Here is a 12,079-nt window from a genome sequence, read left to right as displayed (position 1 = left end):
AGAGGCGGGGTACACCCTGAACTGGTTGCCAACCAATCGCAGGACACATACAAACAAACAACCAGCCCCACTCACATTCACACCTACGGACAATTTAGAGTCTTCAATCAACCTACCATGCATGCTTTTGGGATGTGGGAGGAAACCGGAGTGCCTGGAGAAAACCCATGCAGGCAAGCGGAGAACATGCAAACTCCACACAGGTGGGGCCGGGATTTGAACCCCGGTCCTCAAAAACTGTGAGGCAGATGTGCTAACCAGTCGATCGCCGTGCCGCCCATAGTGAAACTAAGTGTGAAAATAGAAAAACCAAGTGGATCCTGCACACACACACACGCAAATGCATGCACACACACACACACGCGCACACAGTACAGTACCTACACTTACAGTTGAAACCAGATGTTTACATATACTATATCTAAAAAGGCACATTCTTCTTTTCTCACTGACATGAAATCAGACTGAATTTTTTCCTGTTTTAGGTCAATTAGGATGACAACAATTGTTTCTATTTGCTAAACAACAGCATAATGAGAGGATTTATTTATTTATTACAATTTTTCATTCGTTTCTTGAAAGTCAGAAGTTAACATACAGTACATTTCATTCATAGTTGGTACCATTGCCTTTAAACTGCATCACTGGAGCTTTGAGCTTTGGATATCCTTCCCCACGCTTCTTACATTAGTTGGCAGGAATTTTGGCCCATTCCTCCCAACAGAACTGGTGTAACTAAGTCAGATTTGTAGGCCACCTTTCTCACGCATACCTTCTCAGATCTGCCTATACATTTCAATAGGATTGAAATGCGATGGGCACTTTAAAACATTGACTTTGCTATCCGTTAAGCCACTTTGTAACCAGTTCGGCAGGATGCTTCATGTCATTGTCCATTTGGAAGACCCCTTTACACCCAAAATTTAACTTCCTGACTGATGCCTTGAGATGTTGCTTCAGTATTTCCCAAATAATGACGCCATCTATTTTGTGAAGTGCACCAGTTCCTCCTGAAGCAAAACAAGCCCACAACGTAATGCTGCTATTCCCGTATTTCGAAGTTGGGATGGTGTTCTCCGGCTTACGAGCTGCCGTCTGCCTTTCCGCCAAATGGAACGATACGCATTATGCCCAAACAATTCAATTTTAGTTTCATCAGACCACAGGACATATCTCCAAAATTAAGGTCTTTGTCCCGGTGTCAATTTGCACACTGTAATCTGCCTTTTTGATCAATTTTGGGGGGGAATAATGGCTACTTCCTGGCAGAGTGTCCTCTCAGCCCATGTCGGTACAGGAATCATTTCACTGTGGATGTCGTCACATTCTTACCAGCTTCAGCCAGCATATTCACAAAGTGTTTAGGTTTTATTCTTGGGTGGATGATATGCACATTTCATACCAAAGCATGTTCCTCGTCTGGTTTAACTGTACATCACTCAACCTCACAAACTGTTTGGTAAGATGCTGAAAAAAACTGGATTTTCTGTCACCACCAAAGAGAAGAACAGACCATGATTTGAACTTCATGTTTGGTTCACGTTTACTAAAACACATTTAACCAGCAAATTATACAAGAGGAAACAGTGCGAAAAATAAAATCACCAAATTATCTTTTATCATTGAATATGATTTCATTTGTTGGCTGAAGAGTCGATTTACACCCATTGAATTATTTTTTCCCAAAGACTTAGTTTGACATTCTTTGTTTGCCAAACACAAATGCATTTCTATGTAAAAGAGTGGATTAAAGTAATGCAAACTAAAACAATGTTGACAACACCTCTTTCACAGCAGGATAGGAGCGAGAGAGGATTTCATACCATTACAAACGTGTCATCTTTTATTAAAGAGCATCACGCGTTGTCTCTCTGACACAATCAACAGAAAGCAACAGAGTTTGAAGGACAACAAGCAGATTTTTGTTTTTTTTCTTTGCCGTCCCCAAGTGTTCATTTTGAAGTTGCACATGATTGAGGCTGACACCGTACATTCATAACGACAGAGCCTGGGTCACGGCGACACATAGCAGCAGCACACAGCAGAGACAAAAAGACAAGACGGGAGACAAAAACCTGCCGTGATGATAATCAGCTTCCGATTGTTACTTTTTGGCTCATTGAGCATTTCGCTGACAATGATGCCGATTTGTCATTGACTCCACACAGTGCAGTAAACAGGAGGACCAGTCAACTCAGTTGCTACATAATCTGGATTATCTTCAGTTATCATCTCATCTTCCTCTAAAAGCCCCTCCAGATTGTCTAAAAGGTCAGCAGGTCAGTGACACTGCAGCTGTGTGAGACACGCGATCACATTCTGGCTGACACCCCCCGCCCCCGCCGTCTTTCACACTCACGCACACACTGGGCCAAGCCAGTTGTTCATCCCATTGAGTTCCTGCAGTCAGATATCCCATCCTCATCTCTCTCCTCTTAGAGTCTGAGGCTGGCAGGGGTCATCCACTAATCCGTAGACCCTAGCAGAGGTCAGATACATAGTCAAAATCCTTAAAATAGGCCTGTTCCTTGCGGGAGAGAGTGCGTCGCTCGCGGGGCGGCGTGAGGGTCGCCGCCTCGGCTGTAAACTCCACATCGAAGTTGCTGACGTCTTCTTTTCCTGTGATGGTCGGGACAAAAGGAGGAGAGACTGTCCGATGAAGGAGAGCCTCCCAGTCCATATCCTAAAGCACAAATGAGTTTTGGTTTAGTCAGAGATTCTCATTCCACTCTAGCATCCACAACGACCATTCTTATTTTCTTTTTTTTTTTCTTTCTTTTATTTTCAAGAGTGACAGAACGAGTTAAAACTCACTCTGAAGAAAGGCTGTTTTTTGACATCCTCAGCATCTTTTTCTCCAGAGCCCAGCCGCCTCTCAGGATTCCTTCTCAGCATCTTACAACAGAGCATACAGCATAGAAAAAGTTAAACCACATCAAATGAAGGTTTATAAATGTATCTGTAACCTTGCATTTTTATATCCTGTCTACTACTCCCACTTTTTGCCATTTTTTAAAATTCTATTGATTGTTCTATCATTAGGATTTATAATGTATTACTTACTTTATATCTTGAAATTTGAAAAGGCAACGATAAATGCAATACATACGACTACTCCTCATAATACAGATAAATACTACTACTATTAATGCCCTCACTACTTCTAATATTAATGTTATAGGCTGGATGGTAATGCACATGGTTAGCCAATTTTTGTTCTCTTTGTGCGTCTGTAGGTTTTGATTGATTGATTGCTTTTTATTTAACATATGAACATGAAACAGAAGATATTATAACAGAAAGTAAAAGGAAACATCAGGGTTCAGGAAAAGGAAATTTTAAAAGAAAAGAAAGAACATCTGTTTTCAGCACAGCTTACATTCAAAGGAAGAAGGAAGTAAAAAACAAAAACAAAAAAAAACCCATCTAGTCGTAGCCCATTCTCAATATTTTGACTTCTGTCATGTTAATACAATAATAAGTTGCTTCATATAATGTATACCAAAGGAACAAAAACAAGAAAAAAGCCCCTCTGTTTCCAGCCAAATTTTAAAAACATATACGTTTGGTTTATTGAAGACTAAATGATCAGCAACTACAATATCATATTGTTAAAAGAATAATTCTGACAATATCACTCACGACTGATCATTATTATCTTCTTAATGACTGAATTTGTGAGACAGCTGTTGTACAGGACCTGCCTGATATGAAAACAATAATGTAGTAACTTCAATACTTCCAACATGAGTTAGTGAGAAGCTGCCAAGTACAAATCTCACCCGTCTCATAATTCCAATGGCCTCGGTTGAGAGGAAGCGCGGGTAGCGAACTTCATCATTCACTATGCTGTCAAAAACCTCCTCTTCATCATCACCTGGAAACGGAGACTGAAAAAAAGAATGGATGTGTTTATTCTCCTAAAGTTGTGCTTAGAAAGATTGGCACACCTGGGCTGAGCGGTGCTGAGCGTTTTTAGCCACCTCTCACCTCTCCAACCAACATTTCATAGACGAGCACCCCCAGGCCCCACCAGTCGACTGCTCTTGTGTATGAGGTGTCTGTCAGTACTTCTGGGGCCAAAAACTCAGGGGTCCCGCAAAATGTACTGGTCCTGTCCCCATAACCCATGCCTTAGTAAAAGGAAAGAAGAATGGTCACGGTTAAAAGCATACTTACATTATGCATTGTAAGGGATGGAAGCTAAAAGGATTCACCTTCTTTACATAGACCAAAGTCGGCTATTTTTACAAAACCATCTACATCGAGCAGCAGGTTGTCCAGCTTCAGATCTCTGAGAAGGAAACCAAAGTGAATTCATAGACAAATACACATGTAGCTGTCTTTTTTTGAAGCTCAAGACTCACCGATAAACAATCTTATGGTCATGAAGGAACTGCAGACCCAAGACCACACAGGCGGAGTAGAACCTGTCAGACATGGTGGACAAGGCCACAGACTTCAACAAAAACATAGCTTCATAGTAACATTCATTATGTGCACACAGCACGAAAGTGTAACATCTAACATCATGCTATCATTCTCTTACTGTCCTCTGTAATTCTTCTCTGCTTTTTCTTTTCTTTCTGTCTCTCTGTCCCCTCTCAAACCTTGTTCCATCCGTTCCAATTAATATCCATCTTAAAACAAATAACAGATGGACCCCCCCCAACCCCCTCCAAAAAAATAAATAAATAAAAAAAGCTAAGTGATATTTTAATGGCCATTTGTTAGTTGGCTTCTGAGGAGGATTATGCGGATTACAATTTTTCTGTCTGGCTCCAGAATGGAGGGGGGGGGGGGGTTTATAGTCTTGTGTGCCACATATTATGATTAATGTTAATGAGTTACTCTTTATGTATTTATTCATTTTAAAGTTCCACCTTGGTGGAGGTCTGTGCTCTCCTGAGTGTGATTCTAGTTGTATGATTATTAAATGAGATCCTGACACGCAGTGTTAGAACTCACACAGCACGTGGCTCTGAAAAGACGTCTGCGTGTATGTGCATCATCAGGTCCCCTCCTGCAGTGTACTCCATGATGAAACACACATGTTCTGGCGTCTGAAAACACGCAAACAGGTTGACCAGGAATGGGTGATGGGAGCTGTTGACGGTCTCAAAGATCCGCTTCTCGCACATCAGACTGAAGCAAGACAAGCAGACAGACGAGAGGAAGGAAGATGAGATTGAACATGAGACGGTTTTTAGATTACATTGCAGGGATCACTATTAAGCGATGGGCCTGTGGGCTTCATCATTACCTTTCCACTTCATCCCGCGTGACGATGTCTCCTTTCTTCAGGGCTTTGATGGCGTACAGGCTGCCTGTCCGCTTGTATTCCGACAACAACACCTGCAGAGCCCAACAAAAATGTTCAATACACATTTTGAAACAATAAAACACAATTACAAGTCAGTATACCATCAAAATTATTATGATTTGGAGGTAAAATGACCACTCATTTATATTCAGTTGAATTATTTACTATATTTCACCACAAAGGGGCAGCAGATATCCATCAGATATGCAAGTGTTTTTTTTTTTTTTTTAATTCTTATTCCAAATGTGCTTAGACGTATCAAGCACAATATTGCATTTTGTTTTTGCCTCCACTATTTCCAATATAAAGCAATTCGGCACCATCTGTCGTCACAATAGGCAAAGTGGTAAAAAAAAAATGAATTAAAAATAAAAAGAGGCTGATAGTTTTAAAAATGAGCTTAAGGGTGTCACTCAGCAAATAAATGAATGAATGGCACGTTAATACCTTGCCGAAGTGCCCCCTGCCAAGCACTGCTATCAGCTTGAAATCCTGCAGGCAAACAGGCAAACCTCTGCTTGGTCTAAAAGAGAGATTAAATAGAGATTATATGCATGCATGCAACATACTGTACATACATACATTTCTCATTCGTCATTTGATTGTTTGGACTGTTAGATCTCAGCAAATGTGAAGGTTGTTGAGCAGTTTACAGTATCCACCGTTTTAAGATTGATTAATGTTAACGTTTATTTCTCCAGTGTGAAAAAGAAAGAATGTCATTTTCACATTTACGATGCCAGCGCTAGTCAAGTCTTTCTCAACCGTGTTTAAAACAATTTAAGTGATTGTGCTGATAGTAAAGGATTACTGTACAAAAAAATGATGTATTGCTTCATCTTTAAACCTCAATGGTATCAATGAATGTTGTGCTGCTCTTTGATAAGGACAATTTCTGTTTACTCAGTGTTTGTTATCTAAGTATTCATCATTTACCAGCAACATACGCTGTAATTCACAGTACAATGTGTTATTTATTATTAAAAAAAAATTTTTAAAAAGAAAGGGCTCAACCCAAAAACATATTGTGTGCAGGTGTGAGTTTCTGGTGTCATGCTGTGTTGGCCATATTGCAATAGGATCCGCACAAGGTTTATGTGCAGACATACAGTGAGTGCGTTGGACGAGATGTGTGTTTTTGGCACCTGCGCAATGAGTCCCAGGACTGTGATCTGGTTGGGGGGTCAGGAACAGGAACATCCGGCATGGAAGGGGGCTCGATGACCGCCGTCTGCTGCTATGGAGACCGCAGAACGAAGCAGGGGAAGAAAACACGATGAGACAATGGGAGCACAAAGAAAATACAGGACTAATTAGAAATAATATGTTACAACGATTTTACAACATGGGTGTCCAAACTACGCAGCCCGCTGTCCGTTTTTGCAGACTGTGGCATAATACTAAAATTTACATCCTCAATATTAATAAGCGCTTATCTAGTTCAGACAAAAATGCAAAGAGACTATTTTGAATAAAAATAGTCACAACATTTCTAGTTATAATTCCCCGATGAATAAAGATCCTTCAGGTACAGCAGCAAATTGCGTGAATCGCGATTGCTTGCTGTAATACAGATTGCTCTTATTTTGGTTCTGAATGCAAAGATTCTCCTGCTGCTTAGTACATACATATATATATATATATATATATATATATATATATATATATAAAATCACACACACATACATACATAGTATACATACACACACACACACACACACATATATGATTTCTTACCATATCTTTACCAAGACTGATCGATTGGTTTTAACATGTTAAAGAATGTCAAAGTGGTCCTTGCATCCTTCGATTTTTCTATACAGTTATGTGACCTTTGGAAGAAAAAATTTTGGACACTCACAATACATCTGCTACAAACGTCAGTCAAGGCTGATAAACATTTTAATGCTTACCAGCCCTTAATGCGTGGCAGATCCCCCTTGCTGACCAACGTGCTGGCTGCTGGCACTTCCCCTCACCCTGTCTACTCCCCTCCTTCCTCAATGCTAATTAATTCCCTAAAAACACTGTCATTAATTTCTTAATGCTCCAACCTCTGATGAATATGCCATCTGCCACAAGCCTTTTCCCGCTCCAACTCGCTAAATCTGTGACCTGTTTTTTTGTTTAATTACTTTTTGTGGGTGGACAAGTTACAATAAAATTTTGGAAACATTCCATGGGAAGTTTATCTGAGGAATTCTACAACTAATTCTATTCTATAACTATTCTGTTGGATATGTGTGATGGAAGAATGCAGAGTGAATGCAGGGGTGAAAGGGATGGATGCATAGTGCATCAATTCTGGTTGTTTTAAGCAATATTTTGCTGGCCAAGCTAGTTCCCGAATTTTTTAATGTAATTTATTCATCAAAAATATTTGACTCAGTTTTCACTCTGCTGTATATTTTTGTTGTACATCACACAGAGAGACACATCCCACACATACAGGTATGGCAAGAGAGCTGCCAGACTGATGGTTCTCACAAATGGTGTTGCACCTTCAAACTGAAATTTTGGGAGGATGGTGTTCAGTGTCTTGCTCAAGTGCTAGTGCTGCTCCAAATTAGCTATAATTAATTTGCACTTATAGACAAACCTGTAATTTGCAACTTTCCATTTTATACAAAGTAAGTGGTATCAATTGCCATGTAGTCACCTTAATTCCCATGGAGCATTTATAACATGGGGGAAAATTCTGGAATTGCTATCCTATATTATGCCTGTGTTTATTCTCCTTCATACAGGTCATCTCATTCTCTGGGCATTGAATCGATTGTAACTGGACTGTTCTGATTGTCTTAGATGATGTTTCACCTCTCCTCCGAGCTGGCATCCTCAGTCCCCTGCAAAATTCTTATTTGCTTTTATTGAGCGTGAGAATGTCCATATTGCAACAGCAGAAAAAGCCATTATACAGAGGGCAACTGAATTTTGACTCTCACGTAGCAACCACTGCAACATAATAAACACACAGTATTACTAAACTCAAAACTGTCTAACTGAGCATGAGGATATTTATAGCTTTATAGCTATTGCATTGGAGTTTTCATAATGTTGTGGCCGCTCAGTGTATTTACCATGCAATAAATGGAAAACCACTAACATTATATATCATTTTTCTTACATCATACTGCATGAACTATTCATTCAGGTTTGTTTTTGTCTTTCATGTTAGCGGAATAGTAGCATGAATAGTGTACAGTTTTAGTTTAATGCACTGGAATGACAAAAGACATTGTATTCTTGTCTATCATTCCCAAGAGCACTTCCCATGTTTTCTCTCCTACATGGCCACTCTCCATTGATTGTATTCCTCTCACCATGAAACTCAAAGGGATTTGGTTTCAATCAAATTAAACGTCCCCTCTATCCAATTTAGACTCATTAAAACTGTCCAGCTTTGGATTTGGGCTTTGTCGTTTCTCTAATTATTCCTAACTTTCCTTTCCTGCCAGCAAATGTGTGACTTTCTGCTCAGTTTCTGAGCCAAATGTTTCAGATCCAAGAGAGGGGAACTGGAACATGATAGTGTGAAGACGGGAAACTTCGTCTTTGACCCGCACTCACTCACCACAGCGGTAAAGTCTCCGATCTCGGTTTTGAGGGGAGATTCTCTGTCCAGAGTTAGCTTTTCTACAGAGATTTCTCTGCAAACACAACAACACTAAATGACAGATTCTATTCAACGTATTTTATTAACGGGTAAACATTTAAATGCAAAGTATGGAAACATGTTTAAGTTAAATCACATTACATAAGTACAGAGGGGTTCCTCGGTTTACCACGCAGTTCCGTTCCTACAGTGACAATGTAACCCGAATTTGTACATCAGTAGGAATGCGTTAGTGGAGGCGGATGGCCAACAAGGCACGGCCCGCCACTGGATCTCATCCCACGTTAACAAAGTAGTACAGTTCTGATTACAGTAAATATTTGGATAACAAAACACTTTGTTGCCATAAATATAAAACAATCAAATGAAAAACAGTAAGAATGTCAGCAACTGAGCGTTCCTTTTTGTGGTACGAAACAACATATTCTTACGCCGCAACCAGTTTGTCCCCTTGAAATGTCGTACGGTGGCACAGTCCTAAACCGAGGACCCCCTGTTAAACATGTTAGACGTTCAACGTCAGACTCACCACTAGCATGGTTTTCAGCCCTCAAAGTGAAACAGTAAAATGCAAATAATGCAAGACATTTTTGAACACGTGTTACTGGTCTGGGTGGATGGGCTTACCCAGGGCTGTGTGTGAGTGTATTGCTTGAGAAACCAGGTGCGTATGCAGGTGGATTGCTTCCACTTGGGATGGCATTCCGCAGCAGGCGAACCCATGTACTGATGTCCACGTTCATCTGGCGAGCACGCAGGAATGCCTTTCCTGAGACAAACAATGTAAATAACTAAAGATATAGTGCAAGTAAAACTACCTTCTTGGTAGATTTGTATTCACATAAGAAAAGAGGTGATTTAATTCATGCGTCTCAGTCAAGCTACACACTAACCACAGGTACACTTGCATTTGGTGACAGTTCTTTCTATTTATTGAGCAACATGAGAGGAGCAACCTGCTTGAAACAGCTCGAATGAATTAATGTGTCAGCTAGAATTGATAATTGTTGTCTATTCTCTCTTTCTTCCCAAATCTGGGATACAACTTTTGAATTTGATCTTATCAAATTGTATAAGTCAGTCTACTGTTGTGGAAAGTGAGCGTATGTTTATGATACACTGACAATACTATGCAAAATTGTCAAGAAAGTTTTTACACTTCTAAAAAGTGCTGAGTGTGTCGCCCGCGATTGGCAACCAGTCGACGGTGTACCCAATTTCTCAGCCAAAGTCAGCTGGGATAGGTTCACCCACAACTCAAATGAGGTCAAGCGCGATAGAAAATGAATAGATGAGTTTGTAGCTTGGTCATGAAGACATCAGTCTCGCAATATGGGAGCATGGGTGTGCTTGAAGACTTCTTTTATGCATTACTTACCCACGATTAGACCTTATTAGATTATGCTGATGTACCTAATAAAGTGCGCGGCGAATGCGACTATTATCGGCAGAGTTCCGTACAAATGTAACACATTAATGCAACTCTACGCACACATTGAGCACGTACAATGAATGTTGAAAACAACATTTTCATCTGTTTGATATTTATTTTGATAAGCGGCTGTTAACATTTAAATGCATAACTGTGTCTTACATGCCATTCTAACTCATTGTTGCTGGTGAACAATGTGTTCAAATAGCAGAGCTCCCAAGGACTTAAAGCTGCATTGTAAGCCAGCAATCATCATCTCGACTATGTTGCTTGGAAATGCATCAAGGCCATCTGCCACCCCCTATGTGGCTCCCATGTGAAAGCTTACTAGACTTTACACCGATTTTATCGGCCTTATCGATATCGGCCGATATTTAGCATTTAATGCTGATCGGCTTTAATGTCATAATTCGCCGATCCGATCAATGACGTCATTGATTGGCTCCGCAAAAGACATTGACTCCGCCTCGCCGCCGTGCACAGTATATTTGAATCCCAAAGCTAGTTTATTTTTTTTTGGCGTAGTCCTGTAAATATCTGACGGCCAATAAAGTTATAAAAAAAAAAAAAAAAAACATGTCGGCGGTGTGGAACAGACAACACGTCTGAGACATACAACACGTAATAAGAGTACAAGACAAATTTGCTCTTTCAAGATTGTACAATGTCAGAGTACTGCAATAAAATCTTGTATTCTGATACCACCGCATCCTGTTTTTTACGATCATTGGGCTTTATCTTGTCAACTCAAATGCGACCGGATACACTCTTTACCGTGGCGATGACAACAAGAGTGGATCACGCAGACTGTAGTATGAGGACAAAATGGAGAAAAACGTGTGTTGGTGGTCACGAAGAAGAAAACGAACTGCTCAGGACAGGAGACGACGTTCGTTTAAGGCTTGCTTGAGGTATGTTCATGTACTTTTAATACGATACGGCTCGCAAGCAGGCAACAAAAACGATATGTAGCCTAGCGAGTGAGTGGTAGGATGAACGCTTGTACGTAAACATGCCGCCGTATCATGCTGTAAAATTTTCGGTGTGGGTGAAATAATTTAATTAAAAATAAAGTAATTTAATTATAGTAAATTAGGACCCATTATTTCTGTCATGTTGTAATGTTGGTTTGACCTGACTGATTAGAATACATGACCTGAGTAGAGCAGTGATTTCCAACCTTTATGGAGCCACGGAACATATTTGACAATTGAAAAATCTCACGGCACACCAACAAACAAAAATGTCACAAAAGGTGGATACATTAATTACTGTATTTACTTCCTGCCATCTAATAGAAGACCATTCGTTTGTTCTGTCTGTCACAATGCCTCACTGGCATAAATAGAGGAACAACATTTTTTTTGTAAATATAATTTTTTGAGCAATTAAGTACACAAGTATAAACAGTAAACGAACAGGTCATTTAAATACACATTGCTCCATCTTGTGATCGGTTATCGTTTTTTAAGCTCGTTGATTGGTGATCAGTGATAGTGTAAAGCCTACAGCTTACCTCCTATTTTGAAATAAACATACAATGCAACATAACACAATTGACCAGTGTTGGTCTGTGAGCTCTGAAGCGTTACCATGCTGTTTAGAAAATACATTCTTTTGTCTCTGGAGTCTTCGTCCTCTCTCTATTACTGGATTGAAAAAGGTGACCTGAAACAGAAGCTTAAAGTTAACGAATGGAAAGTGAAGG

The 12,079-nt window shown here is 40.0% G+C and overlaps 1 protein-coding gene across 3 annotated transcripts in view; it reads right to left on the bottom strand.

Annotated features, from left to right (window-relative positions):
- Positions 1–536: 536 nt before the first annotated feature.
- The window catches only part of LOC133415095 (serine/threonine-protein kinase N1-like), a 46,174-nt gene continuing 34,631 nt past the window's right edge, over positions 537–12,079 (bottom strand). For 2 of the 3 annotated variants that reach the window (XM_061700922.1, XM_061700920.1), the window contains exons 10-22: positions 11,964–12,039; positions 9,567–9,708; positions 8,898–8,973; positions 6,469–6,560; positions 5,771–5,846; positions 5,264–5,355; positions 4,969–5,145; positions 4,368–4,430; positions 4,218–4,294; positions 3,991–4,133; positions 3,783–3,890; positions 2,815–2,895; positions 537–2,683 (exon numbers count right to left, since the gene is read on the bottom strand). In XM_061700922.1, the coding sequence (XP_061556906.1) occupies positions 2,480–2,683; positions 2,815–2,895; positions 3,783–3,890; positions 3,991–4,133; positions 4,218–4,294; positions 4,368–4,430; positions 4,969–5,145; positions 5,264–5,355; positions 5,771–5,846; positions 6,469–6,560; positions 8,898–8,973; positions 9,567–9,708; positions 11,964–12,039 (1,407 nt within the window). In that variant the 3' untranslated portion in view covers positions 537–2,479. The remainder of the gene's footprint in view (positions 2,684–2,814; positions 2,896–3,782; positions 3,891–3,990; positions 4,134–4,217; positions 4,295–4,367; positions 4,431–4,968; positions 5,146–5,263; positions 5,356–5,770; positions 5,847–6,468; positions 6,561–8,897; positions 8,974–9,566; positions 9,709–11,963; positions 12,040–12,079) is intronic. The other variant, XM_061700921.1, reaches the window with a different exon arrangement.

Source organism: Phycodurus eques, chromosome 16 (assembly GCF_024500275.1).
Source record: "Phycodurus eques isolate BA_2022a chromosome 16, UOR_Pequ_1.1, whole genome shotgun sequence".
NCBI lineage: Eukaryota > Metazoa > Chordata > Actinopteri > Syngnathiformes > Syngnathidae > Phycodurus > Phycodurus eques.
This window is presented reverse-complemented; position numbering and strand designations above follow the sequence as displayed.